General features: G+C 38.0%; 2 protein-coding genes across 4 annotated transcripts; both read left to right on the top strand.

Annotated features, from left to right (window-relative positions):
* Window positions 1-1,100: 1,100 nt before the first annotated feature.
* Window positions 1,101-5,346, top strand: LOC122093298 (5' exonuclease Apollo-like). Of its 3 annotated transcripts, none has more exons than XR_006144412.1 (3): window positions 1,101-1,635; window positions 2,815-2,922; window positions 5,307-5,346. XR_006144412.1 is itself a non-coding variant. In XM_042663582.1 (3 exons), the coding sequence occupies exons 1-3, from the start codon at window positions 2,356-2,358 to the stop codon at window positions 4,668-4,670; spliced, it is 915 nt and encodes a 304-aa protein (XP_042519516.1). In that variant the 5' UTR covers window positions 1,650-2,355; the 3' UTR covers window positions 4,671-4,919. The 3 variants fall into 3 exon arrangements, 1 of the variants encoding a protein (XP_042519516.1); XR_006144411.1 differs by lacking the exon at window positions 5,307-5,346 and having other exon boundaries at window positions 1,103-1,333; window positions 1,485-1,635; window positions 2,815-3,332; XM_042663582.1 differs by lacking the exons at window positions 1,101-1,635; window positions 5,307-5,346 and adding exons at window positions 1,650-2,442; window positions 3,951-4,919.
* Window positions 5,347-7,276: 1,930 nt separating this feature from the next.
* On the top strand, window positions 7,277-13,793 carry LOC122092628 (G-type lectin S-receptor-like serine/threonine-protein kinase At2g19130). Its single transcript, XM_042662854.1, has 2 exons — window positions 7,277-7,701; window positions 8,008-13,793. Exon 2 carries the CDS (start codon window positions 11,009-11,011, stop codon window positions 13,532-13,534), a length of 2,526 nt encoding a protein of 841 aa, XP_042518788.1. The 5' UTR covers window positions 7,277-7,701; window positions 8,008-11,008; the 3' UTR covers window positions 13,535-13,793.
* The last annotated feature ends 2,185 nt before the right edge of the window (window positions 13,794-15,978 follow it).

Raw genomic sequence — 15,978 nt, 5'->3', positions numbered from 1 at the left:
TTCTTACAGTAATTGCAGGTTAAATTCTTGTGCTTAGATTTTGATCTAGCCTTCTTTTTGTCACCATATGAACCCCTTTCATTCGTTCTCCCTCTAGCTAACAAACCAACACCATCAGATTTATTAGTAGTTGTCAACTCATCATCAATCTTCTGCTTGCTTTGCAGATTCGTTTTGACATCCTCAATAGAGATTGTCTCTCTACCATAAATCATGGTATCCCTAAAGTGCTTATAAGATGGAGGCAGAGAACATAACAATAATAGGGCCAAATCTTCATCGTCTATTTTAACATCTATCCTTTTCAAATCAGTAACAATAGAATTGAACTCAGATATATGGGATTTAATAGAAGTACCTTCACCCATATGAAGGGTATACAGTTGTTGCTTCAATCTCAACCTATTGGTGAGGGATTTGGTGAGGTAGAGGTTCTCTAACTTCACCCATAACTCTGCAGCCGTTTTCTCTGAGAGAACTTCCTGTAGAACATCATTCGAAAGACACAACTGAATAGCTGAAAGGGCTTTATCATCCAAATCACTCCAATCATCATCGGACATAGTTGCAGGTTTTTTCGCCTTCCCAAATAGGGTTTCTTCAAACCCTGCTGCGTGAGAACAACCATCATTCGAACCTGCCATAAACTGAAACTGATGTTGCCGTCAAACCTATCAATATCGTATTTTGTTGAAGCCATAGATCGAAGTAACCAAGAGCTCTGATACCAGTTTGTTAGATCAAACACCAAGAAACACGAATAAAGAAAGACAATAGATCCGTACGACACAGAGATTTAACGAGGTTCACACACCAGGGTGGTGTGCTACATCCTCGGGCGAAGAAGAAGATGATTCACTATGCAGAAGAAGGATTACACCCTAGCAGCGACGAGGAAGAACTCGCCCTAAAACCCTAGCTTCGTGAAAACCCTAGAATACAATGACTCTCAACAAGCAACAGTACATTATATATATATACTCCAAATAGCGGTTCGACCCATCGGGTCGCGGTCGATCCGGTCGAACCATACGCCCCCGCACCCTCATACGAGATCAGTGATGGGCTCCGGCCCAAGCCCTCTGCTTCCATCACAGATATCAGAAAATTTCCCATTCGGGTCGCCACCAAAATATGTCGGATCGGGTCAATCTTCAAAACGGGTCAAGAATTCGAGACAAACTTAACAAATATGAAAGTATGATATTGTGGCACAATGAATTCTTTGGCGATTCTGTTAACCATATGGCAGTAGAATATTAAATTCATCATCATGAGCAAATCTTAGAATGTATAACATTAAGCAGTTTGTGTCAAGCAGTCAAGAGTACTTGTAAGTGGCACTTGCTTTATCATAATTAGTTATAAGTGGTTGAACAACTTGGTTTCTGGAAAATATTTTATACACAAGAGGTTCTTTATTTATTAAGTATTGATTACATTAGGACTTACTTTTGACTTATGTAACAATGCTGCCGGTGTAGGAGGAGTGACCCATGGCACACCAATGACTGCGCACAGGACGGTATTGTCAGTTGGAGGCTCACAATGGTCTGGGATGAGAGAGAAAGTGAACAAAAAAAAAAAAAAAAACTGTGAGAGGGCAACAAGTCATTAAGTGCTAGATCTGTATTGGTATGACTTGAGATTGATCAATTTTTTTTTTTTTTTTTGTATGTCATTCAGCTGATCCATGTAGACTGATCCCACGTTTGTAAAATGAACCAAGGACGAATCTTTTTCTTTATTGATTTCATATCAAATGGTCTTGAACTCTGAAACTTTTATGCTTTTTTTGCTACTGAATTCTCTCGCACACCTGAACTGGAGAAAAGAGTAAAATAAAGGGAATCACTCATTCAGTTTGGGTTTTCATCACTGACCAATATCAATGTGTTATAGTTCCTCTTGAAGCCATTCTTTGCCTGTTCTTTTCAAGGTTTGAGCCATTGCTTGAATTGACAGTGGCTGACCAAATCAGGATCAGTCAATGCCATTCAACCATGATCCCTTGATCCTTGATTATTTTTTGCTGAAAAGTAGCAAACTAGCATGAATACATATCAAGTCCATAAATTTTTTTCCATGAAGTTTGTCCATATGTTGAGAATTTTTTATTTTCAAGTATGAATATGTAAAATTCTTTATGTGCTTCATTATGGCATTTACATATTGAACAATGTTTTTTTACATTTATTTATACTATGTTTGGTTTTCTATTCAAATCTTCATTTCTGTAATAACAGTGTCGACTATTTTTTTCCTAATTGAATCAGTTGATCCATCGTGGATCGGATTGGTATTGTCCTACCCGTATTGATCCCAGTGTAGTAGTACTAGCCTGGTTGGGCCGATATGACGGGAAGCCGAGGCCAAGGAGAACCTGGCCAAAATTGGTCTCCAGCTACAATATGGGTATTTAGGTTATTTCTTTTATTTGGGGTAATTTTTATACTCTGATATTTATTCATTATTAGGAAACTAGCATCTCTATCAATAGGAGAGTTTGTTTCAGTCTTAGAATCTGATTGGTAATCCTTTGTAGATTCAAACTTTATCTTGAGTCCTTGACGACTTTGCATATATGCAAACACCCCCCCCCCCCAAATTGATCAGTTTTGGAATAGAAGATTTGTGTGTTTAAGGGTTGTTGTTTGCATGGACTGGTGGTAGTCATGTTGGTCGATAGGCTTCTCTATTCCCTTTCCTTGTGCAACTTTTTTTTTCTTTTGATATTTAAACGGTGTAACAGTGTAGTGCCAACATACGTTTGGGTCTCACTAATTGATTATCTTCTTTGTGTCTGATTAGCAGGTTATTGATGTTATTACTTCCCATCCTGAACATGATATAATCATTGGGATTGACACATTGGGGAAAGAAGAACTTCTAGTTCACATTTCACAAGCACTGAAGATAAAGGTATGCTTACACCCCTATGCGTTTATGTTTATAGACCACATAACTGAACATCTACCGCATGTGCAAGAAACTTGGCATCAAGCAGTAAGCCCTGCTTCAGTAGTGGGTTTTATGCTTATATGCCCAATGTATTGGTCTTGCATAGAACAATTCTTGAACAAAGATTATTGTGTGGCGCCAATGATACTCTTCCTTCCCCCTCATACTCCATGTTTGTGACCTTGGACAATGACCTTATAACGGTGGTCTTGGCCTAGACTATTGCAGTAACATGTATATATTTTCCTCTAGATAATAGCTATTGCAAAAACTTATTCCCATTATGACAGGCATTATCCTGTCATTTAATACCATAGTAACATTCTTCTGTATATATTCTTTTTCTGGTAATGTTAATAATTTGTAGTCAATCTTTTTTTTTTTCTTGGTAAAAAATTTGTTGTCAATCAAGTTTATGTTAGAGCAGTGCTATTGCCACATTTTTTTTTTTTCTTTTGGCTTGGGGGACTACATCTTTATATCTAGACACTGGTATAGAATGTGAAAATTAGTTTAAGCAGATATTGTAGTATCTATAGCACTGCCCTGCTATAGCATGTCATATTTTAATAATGAAACATCTTTTAAAGCTGAAAGTCACTGCTGCAACTTGTGGTTGTCACCTTAATTGAAATGTAAACTGGAGAAAACCTTTGACCACTTTCATTTCATTCTTTCAATCTTTGGACGCCAATTTTATTTCATTCTTTTGAACTTTGGACCTCACTTTCTATCCGGTCTTTTCAGTTTGGTTTGATATTTTTCACTCCCAAGTTCCTTATTAGGAGCTCAAATTTAATGGGACAAATGTACTTCTTAATTGTTATTCACTGTAAGGTCTCATTCTGATGTCAATCATGGATTGATATGAATCATGATAGTGATTCTGAGAAAATGTTTATGAGGTAAGAGAAGAGAATAGAATTTTTGTTTTTGTTAGCTTTCAACTCAGTTGTTTACTTTCAATTTTCCTGCGACTTTTTCTGAAGATTTGGGTGTGGCCAGAACGCTTGCAAACAATGCACCTGCTTGGATTTCATGATATCTTCACAACAAATACTTCTCTTACTAGGGTACGAGCTGTTCCTCGTTACAGTTTTAGCATCAACACTCTTGAGGGATTTAATACAGTTCGCCCAACAATTGGAATTATGCCTTCTGGTCTTCCTTGGGTGGTGAGATCCTTCAAAGAGAAAGGCAATACTCTTGCTTCTCTTCCAGTTTCCTACGATATTAGAAAAAAGGTGAACATAGATGTTCAGGCTCATGTGAATGAAAGTCAGCTGAATGAAAAGCCACACCATGCCCATAGGTTTCATCATTACATCTTCTCACTACCTTACTCTGATCACTCATGCTACGATGAAATACAGGAGTTTATTCAGCTTGTCCAGCCATCCAACATGAGGGGTATAGTTTCTTCGTTATTTTGCCAAACTGACCCTATGTACCATTTTGGCAATCTCTGTGTTACAAATCAAATACATGAGCGGTCATTCAAGAAAGTCAGAAGAGGTGAGGTAGATGGAAGTGTCAAAGCTACCCAAAACAAACCTATACTTGGATGTGAAAAGAACCTTCAGACAAAAGCTAAGAGAAAGAGGACAGTAAAAATTGACTTCTTACATGTTCATCTGCACAGGGTAAGTATTCTCAGACGAGCAAGGCGTGGTGCAAAGCTTGCTGAAGTTGACAGTACTACTGATTAATCAGGTTTTAAAGATAAGGATGTCAGTTTGCATTTGCATATGAGCAGGCTCAGACGTTTGGAGACAAGTAAGCCTTAGTGTAAAAGATTGATTAAATTGATGGTATTATTAGTCAGGGTTGTACACTAACATCATTTAAATTGGATATAGAAAGTGCACATATGTACAAATACGGCATATGCCAGCTGGATTGTGAATCATTGAGTTTCACCTGAAATTCAAGTTGTGTTGATTTTTTTTTTTTTTTTTTTTTTTTTTGGGATACATTCACAAGTTGTGTTGATTTAATTCTTGCACAAATCACAATTTGGTGTGGCTTACCTACTCTAATAATTGTCTTCACCTATAAACAGCTCTGGTTGAATGTGGAATATTATGCTAGCCTGTTAAAGGATCTGTCAAATCAATTGTCTACCTTTGCAATGTCTCCCATGAACTCTCTCCCTCTCCCCAGTGCCTCATTGTTTGCCTCATGAAGCCTAACGATAATGTATCTGAAGTTCTTATTTTAGATACACATTCGATAAACCTATATGGGTTTTGAGTTCCCAAGGCACCCTTTCAACTCCATTCTCATGAGGGATCAAAATCCTCTGTTTTTCTCATCTCTATTTTTTCTTGTTTTGCTACCTGCAGAACACGACATGTGGACGACAGAGGATCCAACGGTCAAGGCTAGGTGAGGATTATTACATTCAGTGCGTTGATCTTAAAGTTGTCCACGTGTCGTATTCTGCAGGTAGCAAAACAAAGAAAAATAGGGATGAGAAAAACAGAGGATTATTTTCCTCTCATGAGCAGTCCTGCAGTGATAATCACTGTGTTCTGCTGTTGTCCTGCTCTTCCATGTTGGCTTTTTCATTATTTTAGAGGTTTCACGAGGCCACCATTTTCATTGGTCCATTTTTGTCTATTTTTATTACTTCAATTTAAGGATTTCTTTCGACATGTCTGCGACTTGCGAAGATTCTTGAATGATAATTGTTCAATAGTATGTGTGTATGTATGAAGGGAAGGGTGAATTTTAAGTATATAAAAATAGGGAAAAGGTTGGGCATGCCGCCGATATCAAGTATGCTAGCACTCATTGTGTCTATCTCCCTCTTCCCTTTTTTTGAAATGACTCTCATATCCTTCCTGAATGATACTCCATCATGTGTTCCTATTGGTGTTATCCGCTAGCATACTTGATATCGGCGACATACCTATCCCTCTCCCATAAAAATAAAATAGTTTTTAGATATTATTAGGTAAGAGATATAGGAGATACTAGTTATAAGTTGTTGAACCACTAGGTTTCCGATAAATATTCTTATAAACAACAGGACTTACCTTTCAACCAAAAGTGCACTTTTTCTTACTATTTTGTAGAATCAATTAGTACCCATTTGGGGGCAGCCATAGAAGATTCTTCAAAAGTCTATTGGGCAAAGCCAAACATCTAAGGGGTGAAGAAATGGCAATCAGTTAGAACATCACTGAGTATTATTTTCTGCTGTAGACCATTCATGGAAGGGAGAAGGAATGATAGAAACTCCCACATTTGCTTCTTTTAGCTGTAATATGATGAGAACACTTTCATAGAATCTGACCACTCAAAGAATACAGGTGACAAATGATTTCATTAATTCTGATTGTTAAAATCAGCTCTATCTTTTTAAGGGGAACTGAGGAAGAACCTCAAAATTGGTAGCTTAACTGCTGGGAAGAAAAAAACCATGTTAAGTTCAGTAGAAGTCCATTATCAATTTTCAATCTTCTTTCAGTCATGACTCCTCTAGATTGATTAGTATGAAGAAAAAAAAAATTGTTCAGATTAAAACTACAAACTTATATTTGGAAAACAAAAAACAGATTGGATTTGGTGAGTCATTTGTCTGATCTTGTACTCTGGTTGGAGCAAGGTTTGTAATCTTGGTTCTTGGAGCAGGATTGGCCTGTAGAGTGATCCCAATTTCTGTGGCTTCAAATCGGAATCTTTCTTTCTTCAAAGATTCCCTTGAATCGGTGGATTTTCAGATCAAATGACCGTTTGTTTTTTAAAACCTGACTTTATGAAAGACCTGGAGTCCTTGAGATGGCTTCAACAGAGTCACTTTCTAGCATCAAATAAGTATATTCTACTTATGCAGTAGAAAATTGACAATTTGAGAGTATCTTTAGTTTTTTTAAAGAAAAAGTCAAATCAAAGGATTTCTTTCTTTTCTTGAAGGATATTATCCACCCGATTCTTAGGGCTTGTTTGATAACGTTTCAAGAAACGCGTTTCTGCCGTTTCTGTTTTCAGAAACAGCAGAAACGGAGTAAAAAACATTTGATAAAACTGTTCCGTTTCACTTATTTTCAGAAATAGAAATAAATTTTTTTCTTATTTATGGTTCAAGAAACGACTTAGGCGAAACAAGTTCAACTTGTTTCGTCGTTTCTAGAAACGACTTGTGGCCATTCTTTCATTGGTTACTATCGACTTCTAAAAACATGACTTATCAAACACCTTCAATTTCGTTTCTGTTTCTAGAAACGGAAATTTATGTTTCTGTCGTTTCTTGAAACAGAAACGTCAGAAACGTTATCAAACGGGTCCTTAGTTTTTAAACATTACAAGAGACATAAAAAAAAAAAAATTTACATCCCCTCTCGTGTGTTTTTCTTTTATTACATCCTCACCCTTGTGTTTTCAAATATTACACAAACCTCCTTTGTTAGTTGACAAATATTACAAAGAAGATGACTCCTTCATATTTTAGCCGTTAAGTTTTCAATTTTTTTAAAATACCTATTACCCCTAATGGAGTAAATTACCCTTATACCCATCCTGTGATAACTAAAGAGTACAGTTGAACTCTCACCGGCAACCTCATTCTGAGCGAACATTGACTGACTTGGAAACAATGAATGGCAATCGACGATAAGCAAGAGTGGCAAGCGACGTGTGACAAGGTCCGAGTGATGAGCGGCGAGCGGAGATCTGTCTGCGGCGAACCAATGAACCGCTGCTATCTGCAAACGGCGAGCGGAGATCCTTTTGCAGGTCTGTCTCCTGACAGTTAGGGTTTTTTTTTTTTTTTTTTTTACCAATGCAATCTTATTGTTGGGTAATGCTACTGCAATAGATTCTAGTTGGGTTCTTTTTATGCTCTCCTCCATGGCCGTCTATTGCATATTTGGTGATGGTGGTGGGTGAAACCCTAGAAAACAAGGTAAAGAAGAAAGAAACCTCCAATTCACAGTCCCCGAACCAGGCAATGCAAGAGAAAATGGCTAGATAACTTAAATAAGAAGTCTTCAAACAAAAGCCAGAGTAGGTTTGACTAAAAATAGCTGTAATTTCTTGCAGGGCCAAGCAAGGAACAATTAACCTTGACAGCTTTATAGAGGCAAGCGAGGGTGAAAGCAAAAGAAGTTTCCATCATTTGCAGCATTCCATACACAGAAGAAGAACAAAAACGAAGCAAAAGAAAAGAAATCCAAACCACAACACTTGTAGTCTATCCACCTATATTAACTTCTGGTTTCTAAAACCCTAATATCAAGCCTACAAAAAAGTGTTAAAAAGAAAGTGAACCTTTTAGAGCATAAAGGATACAAAAGAAGAAATGAATGGCATTGGGGGGTTATGAGGGTAGAGACAAGGGTAAAGGGTAAAATCGAAAAAAAATAGTGGTTAAAGATAAAAGGGCAAACTCGTATTTTAACACCCAAAACTAACAGTCCACTACAACTGACAGAGGAGGGGGTTGTAAATCACTCAAATTACAAAACAATTAGGGTTCACTTTGTTTAATACCTACTTTTCTTATAAATCTATTTGTTTTGTAATTATTGTTTGCGCAAGAGATCAATATCTTGTTGCTTGCCTCCACACGGACCACACCAGGGTGGGGCTAATGAGAGTGCGTGTTAAAGCATCAATACGGATGAAATTTTTTATTTCTTGGGAATGAGGCAATAAATTCATGGGCTCCTATTTCTAGGCATAGGAACCATGCAACTAGGTAGCGTTCTTTTTCCCCTATTGTTTTATGGGCAAAGAACGCTCCCTAATCGCGCGACTCTGCACCAAATATAGAGGGGGCCAAAATGGCGCCCCCACCTCTACGAAAATAAAATGCCGTCCCTTTTAAAGCCCATGTGCACGCATCAAAATTGTCTGCCGTGAGGTGGTGAGGACGTGAGGTGCAATGAACATCCGTATGGGTGTATGGCCGGACCCTTCTAGCTGTTGGATACTCACTGCACCTCACCACTCACTGTAGACAATTTAGACTCCATGTGCACCTCATTGGCCCCTCATGTTGTCACAAGATTTGCAACTTTACGTGACTAGGGGCACTCTTTTTTCCTTGTTTTAAATCTCTAGATTTTACGAAATTCTCATCTCAAATTCCTACCAACGAGTGCATCCTCCAATGCCCCTCTAACGACCATCCAAGGGCGAGAGATGTGTGTCTAAGTTTTCCCAACCCTTGAATGAGTCGTAGTTGGAGAGGAACCCAATCCCCCCGCAACAACCTCTAGAAAAAAAAAAAAAATTGACAAAGGGGATGTTAGAAGTGTATGCCGTCAGCGTATGAAGTCATCTGAGTTGGTCGAGTTTGGTCAATCCATGGAATCAACCTTGTCTTCTGCAATCTCTTTTACGTCTGAGACTATGTATTTAATGGTAGTCCCAAAAAACAAAAAGGTTAAGTCTATGGTCAAGGGTACCAGTCAGTGGCTTTGCCTTCGGACCTCTTGTCACTTATAATTCAATTGTCTCTTTTCTATTGTGTCCAAGAGAGGATGAATAAAAGTGAAAAAACAAAAGAAACTGGGTCAGCCATGGATTAAGTAAACGGACTTGAATAAGGTGAACCACCCGATCTGAATCGATATGGGATGCACGATCTCGATTATCAAAAGGTATGTTTAAAAAGTATATTTTTTTTTCAAAAGATATGTATATTGATCATTCAATAGTCACATATACTAGACACTTAGGTGTCTATTAGGAAAAAAAAAAGCCCCCTTTCACACACTTTTAAAAAATAACAAATAATATTTTTAATCATTTTAAAGACTTTTCATAATTATTAGAATTCCTCACATGATTCTAAATATTAAGAAGAATCAACATAACCAATTGTTACACATTAGAATTTTGAACTATACTGTTGCAATGTCCTTTGGATTTGAATAAACAATGGATTTAATAAGCCACATTACAAAGTTAGGGTGAAATAAAAGTTTTTTAGCTCTTTCTCAATGATGTAGCTGATTAACTCATCATTCATATCCTAACACTCGATCATTCACCAATCCCTTTTTATATATGAAATTGACTTTTGACCTGTGAATGTTTAGAGAATTCACTGAGAAAAATCTCATCATATTTGACCTTACCTTAATGCGCATCACAATTAATATTCCTTCATCTAGAATGAGCTCTGCATAAGTAAAAGTTTTATAACTCATAATCTTTTCATTGTGGTGGATACTATTTTATCATCTAAATTGAAAGAGAGAAAATTATGAAATCTTACACTGATGCAAAGAAAAAGAATGGAAAAACAAGAACAATTAATCACACAATGTACATAGGTTTATGAGGTTTGATAGGATTATCTTCGTTTTTAATAAGATAAAATCCTACTTTCCTAGCAATGGGGAATATGGCTACAAACCCAGTAGACTCGTCCTCAAGCCTTTCACAACTCACTTACGTTAAAAAAAATAATAATAAATAAATAAATAAAAATAAATAAATCTCACTATAAAATGATTTCGTTTCCTCCCCTTTCAACATTATTTCACCATAGCAGTGCAGCCTCCGTGATTGAAGGTCTGGTCTGGTATGAAATGGAAGCTTCCTGAGTGCATTTAACGCTGCTACTTCACGCAATACCATCTTTTGTCTTTCTTCTATTGTTGAAGAAGGAGAAGGTCGGTCCAATCTTTTGTCACTACTCCATTTTGTCTCTTAGTCCTGGCCGCCTTTTCCACGGCATGGACTTCGTTCAATTGCCGTGTAAAAGCGTAAACGTGGACTTCTCTGGAGAGAAAGAGAGAGAGAGAGATGTGTAGCCGCGTAGGACCCGCGAACATGACAGCTCTTCTGTTTTTCCCAACCTTATTTATTACAATATTAATTAAGAGTCATGGTGGGTTGGGGGATGTTTTCGAATGCCTCCCACCACTTTGGTGCTCTCTCTTGACTTCTTCACGTTTTTAATTATTTTATATATATGATGAGAAATGGAAAAGTATTCAGGTGGTCGTTATTGGTTTCATGCTCTTATCTTCTTCTCCTCCTCAATTTCTGCTAAATATCAAGCTCGTCTTTCCCTGCTTGTGCAAAGATGATGATGGGTGTGAGAAACAGGGCATGGGTCTTCGACTGTGTTATGTTTCTCTGCTTTTCTCTCAATACCCATCTCTGTTTTGGAGCTGGAGCTGGAGCTGGAGCTGGAGCTGGAATTCTCTCGGTTGGTGAATCTATTTCTGGAGATCACACCATAATCTCTATAGGCGATGGGAACTTCGAACTGGGTTTCTTCACTCCAGGTAAGACTCAGAACTACTACGTCGGTATTTGGTACAGAAAGATATCAGAAAAGACCGTCGTTTGGGTGGCAAACAGGGATAAACCCCTTTCTGATAAGTATTCTTCACAACTGAAGCTCTTAGATGACGGGAATTTAGTTATCCTCGACCCATCTAAAACCCTTATCTGGTCGACGAACTTGACCTCCAAAACCCCAAAATCTACTGAGGCAGCACTTCTTGACTCTGGAAATTTTGTTTTGAGAAATGTTTCCAATTCCTCTGCTTTCGTTTGGGAAAGCTTTGATCACCCAGCTAATACTTGGTTGCCTGGTGGAAAGCTTGGGCTAAATAAACGCACCAATAAATCACAGCTCCTCACTTCTTGGAAGAATTCAGAGGATCCTGCTCTGGGTATCTTCGCTCTTGAGCTAGATCCTGCTGGAACTAGTCAGTATTTTATATTGTGGAATGTGTCTGTTAAGTACTGGACTAGTGGGACTTGGGATGGTCATATTTTCAGCTTAGTTCCTGAGATGAGAAGTAACTATATCTACGATTTCACCTATGTTTCCAACAAGGACGAAAGCTATTTCACTTATAGTTTAAAAAATTCCTCTATTATCTCTAGATTTGTCATGGATGTGTCCGGGCAGATCAAGCAACTTAGTTGGCTGGATGGTGTCGGTTGGAATTTATTTTGGGCTCAACCGAGACAGCAATGCGAGGTTTATGCTCTTTGTGGGGCTTTCGGAACCTGTAATCAGCAAGCTGCGTTTGCTTGTGGGTGTTTGCAAGGTTTCAGTCCACGTTACCCAACAGACTACACAAATCTTAGTGATTGGTCTGGTGGGTGTGTGAGGAATACCCAATTGCAGTGTGTGAATAATGCTTCTGTTAATGGGGAGAAAGATGGGTTCTTGTTGATAACCAATATAACATTGCCCATAAATCCGAAATCTTTGGCAGTTGAGAGTGCCCAAGCCTGTGCATTAGCTTGCTTGAATAACTGTTCTTGTAATGCCTATGCTTATAATGATAACTGCTCCGTGTGGGAAGGAGATCTCTTGAATATGCAGCAACTCTCAGATGGCACCACTGTTGGAGGGAACCTATATCTCAAACTTGCTGCCTCTGAACTTTTGAAATCAACTTCCGGAGGTAATAAGAAAGGATCAGCTACTGGTGCAATTGTGGGTGCTGTTTCAGGGGCTGTAGCCCTCTTGGGTCTCGTGGCAGTGCTAATATGGTTGAGGCAGAGGAGGACTTTTGTAGGACGTTCCAAGCCCGTCGAGGGCTCATTGGTTCCATTTTCATACAGAGAATTACAGAGTGCAACCAAGAACTTCTCTGAAAAGCTGGGGGGAGGAGGATTTGGTTCTGTATTTAAAGGAACACTGCCTGATTCCACTGTTGTAGCTGTGAAGAAGCTTGAAGGCATCAGTCAAGGCGAGAAGCAGTTTCGAACTGAAGTTAGCACAATTGGGACCATTCAACACGTTAATCTTGTTCGCCTCCATGGCTTCTGCTCTGAAGGTACTAAAAGATTGCTGGTCTATGACTTCATGCCAAAGGGGTCTTTAGATTCCCATCTGTTTCATGTAACAAGGGAATCTGAGGTTTTAGACTGGAAATTGAGATATGAAATTGCAATTGGGACGGCTAGGGGATTAACTTATCTGCATGAGAAGTGCAGAGACTGCATCATACACTGTGACATCAAACCTGAGAACATTCTTTTAGATGCTGAATTCTGTCCCAAGGTGGCTGACTTTGGCCTGGCAAAGCTTGTTGGTCGGGAATTCAGTCGGGTTCTGACAACCATGAGAGGGACCAGAGGATACCTTGCACCAGAGTGGATTTCGGGTGTGGCCATCACAACCAAAGCTGATGTTTACAGCTACGGTATGATGCTCTTTGAGTTAATATCTGGGAGGAGAAACTCCGATCAACCTGATGGTGAGAGGGTTGGTTTCTTTCCTTCTTGGGCAGCAACCAAAATTAATGAAGATGGAGAAATCCTTAGCCTTTTGGACCACAGGCTAGAAGGTAATGCTGATCTTGCAGAACTCACTAGAGCTTGTAAAGTTGCTTGTTGGTGCGTCCAAGATGCCGAAGGTCATAGGCCATCCATGGGGCTGGTGGTTCAGATACTGGAGGGGGTAATGGATGTTAGCCCACCTCCCATCCCCAGAACTCTCCAATCTCTTGCGGAGAACCATGAGCACATAGTTTTCTTTGCTGAGCCTTCTTCAAACCAGAGTTCACAAACACGGAGTCCCTCCTCTGGTACTCCCTCTCAGGCCAAGAGCACTACGTCATCCACAAGTTCCATGGCATGAAATTTCTGAAACTGAGTAAGGAGTTCTTAAGCTGGTCACCCATTTAGTTCAGAGAACAAAGTATTTCTGCAGTTCTACATCAAAGCGTAGAACTATAGTCTCAGCTGTTTCTTTAGTATCTATTCACCATGTTTCGACGATCTTGATTGCAAGTCCTTTTTTTTTTTTTCTGTTTGGTTCAGTTCTCAGATATGTTACTGGTCACAAATACTAGCTAGAAATACAAATTAACAGTTAATAGGAAAAATCACTTCCATCATCCTTTTACTTTATTTTTTCCTTTTTTACTTTAACCCCCCCCCCCCTCTCTCTCTCTCCTTCTTGTGGAGCTAATTTTACAATTAAGTGAATCAAAGTCATATTGTTAATGGATTTCTAATCTGTATTTTGATGTAGAAACTAGATTCACATTGTTAATTGGAAGATGACCTAACTTAGCACCAAACAGTCTTCTGCTAGAACAAATCTACTCATATTCATACATGTTTTTCATTGAAGAGCCAGTTAAACCATCAAGCTGTTCTCATCAATTCTAGATCTGTATGTACATATCAGCTTCACAAACAAAAATGTTGGGCTGCAACTATCAAAGGAAGTATCTGAAATTCTGAATAGAACTATAGATTAATTTAAGGCACTTATCTTTTTAAAGTTGTTTGCTTTGGATTACATATGGATGGGATACTTAATTTTTTTCTTCTCCCAATGTCATATTATACTTCCAGAAATCTGGGTCAATCAATCTAATGGCGCTTCTTTACACCATGAATGTCTTAACTTTAGGTCTGTTTCTATGTTCTAACTTTTCATTTGGAGAGGGCCAATCACATGAAGAAATTTTTTCTTCCTCTATTTCAGTTTGGTGAAAGATTGCACATGTAGAGCTTCCTTCCTTTTTTTTTTTTTTTCCCCCTATCCTACTGAGCACCACTGGCCAATGGCCACCAACTCCTACACACAACACACCCACTCACTCGAATATGACAGTGTTCGATCTCACGACCTCCTCACCTAAACGTCGACTTTTCAAGTTGAAGTTACCACCACTAGGCTAAGCTAGTGTTCGTAAAAGAGCTTTTTTCATTACCATACGGTGAGAGAGAGAGAGAGAGAGAGGGGTGGCTGGGAACTTGAATTCAAACCAAATGAACAAGTGATTCAAGTAATGCACTTTGGGGAACAAGTACACCACCAATCCTTGTGAACTATTGTTGTCTTAATTGAATCAAGAGACAGCCAGCTCATAATTTTATTCACATGTTCGCTCCTATAACTTTGATTGCCAAAGAGGGCTGTCCACATGGAACAACTACAAACCTTTATATCAATGACCTCTAGATTTGATTTGGCTATGATCTGTACTCCCATCACAAATTTCATTTTGATAAACAAAAACCAATCAAATTTTATGTCAATGGTTATAAGAAAGTTAATTATCGATTTCAAACCACATATGCTAGTAAACAACTTCATATATGTAAATGGTCAATATAAAAGAAGGGGTGGGGATTATATTTAGATGAAGAATAAGTTTCATATAATTTGACATGCCCCCCCACCCCTCAAAAAAAAAAAAATAGCGCTTTTTATCTCCTTCTGTTTTCATATTTATTATTGATTTTTTTTTTTAGGTAAATAAAAATTATATTAAAGGAACATGAAGACAGCCAAATTAATGATAAACTAAGAGGCACCACACCAACCTTAGATAACACAAAGGAAAAGAAAATACAATAACCATAAGGTCAAACCAAAAAATTAAGTTTTTCATTCCTTGGAGCGAAGGTAGAACGATGCAAATCTTATTCTGTGACTCCATCAAGTATAGACAAAATGACCATTTGAATCTTCATTTTAGGCTTCATCAATATTGTCAACATGTTAGATTGCTTCATAATCTTTTAACTCCGTCTCTTCCACTTGAGCGAGATCAATTGACGAAGCTGTTTGCCAATACGAAATATGAAGGAAAAATGTTCCCTCCTTTGTATCCATCTCATTGTCAAGATGCCAAAATGCCAAAAACTCCAAAAGCTCCTCAGAAGAAGCAATAAATGAAATATCAATCATAAGACTTAAGTTACTCTCAGATGAGCTATTTTATTTAGTTATAGAAAAGCAAATTTTCCTTTGTCAAATTTTCATTCAATCAAATGTGGAGCAAGAGATTATGTTGATAGTAACCTGACTTTTATTTTGCATCCTAATTCCGACTTTCAACTAGACTCACTAAAAGGAAAGTTAATCAAATCCATCAAAAATAGAAGTTGGATTGAAAACTCTTTGTCAAGAGGGTTATCATAATACATTAAGACATTGTTCATTCATTGAGAAATTTTGACTTTGTTTCTGAAGTTCTTTTCTTTCCAAACTTTGACTTCTTTTGAGGTTTAGGAATGGTAAGAACGATTGAATATAGTGCTCAAAATGTTAATAACCAAACA

This window comes from Macadamia integrifolia, chromosome 11 (genome assembly GCF_013358625.1).
Source record: "Macadamia integrifolia cultivar HAES 741 chromosome 11, SCU_Mint_v3, whole genome shotgun sequence".
NCBI classification, from domain to species: domain Eukaryota; kingdom Viridiplantae; phylum Streptophyta; class Magnoliopsida; order Proteales; family Proteaceae; genus Macadamia; species Macadamia integrifolia.
Note: the sequence above shows the minus strand (reverse complement) of the source record. Positions and strands in the feature narration are given on the sequence as shown.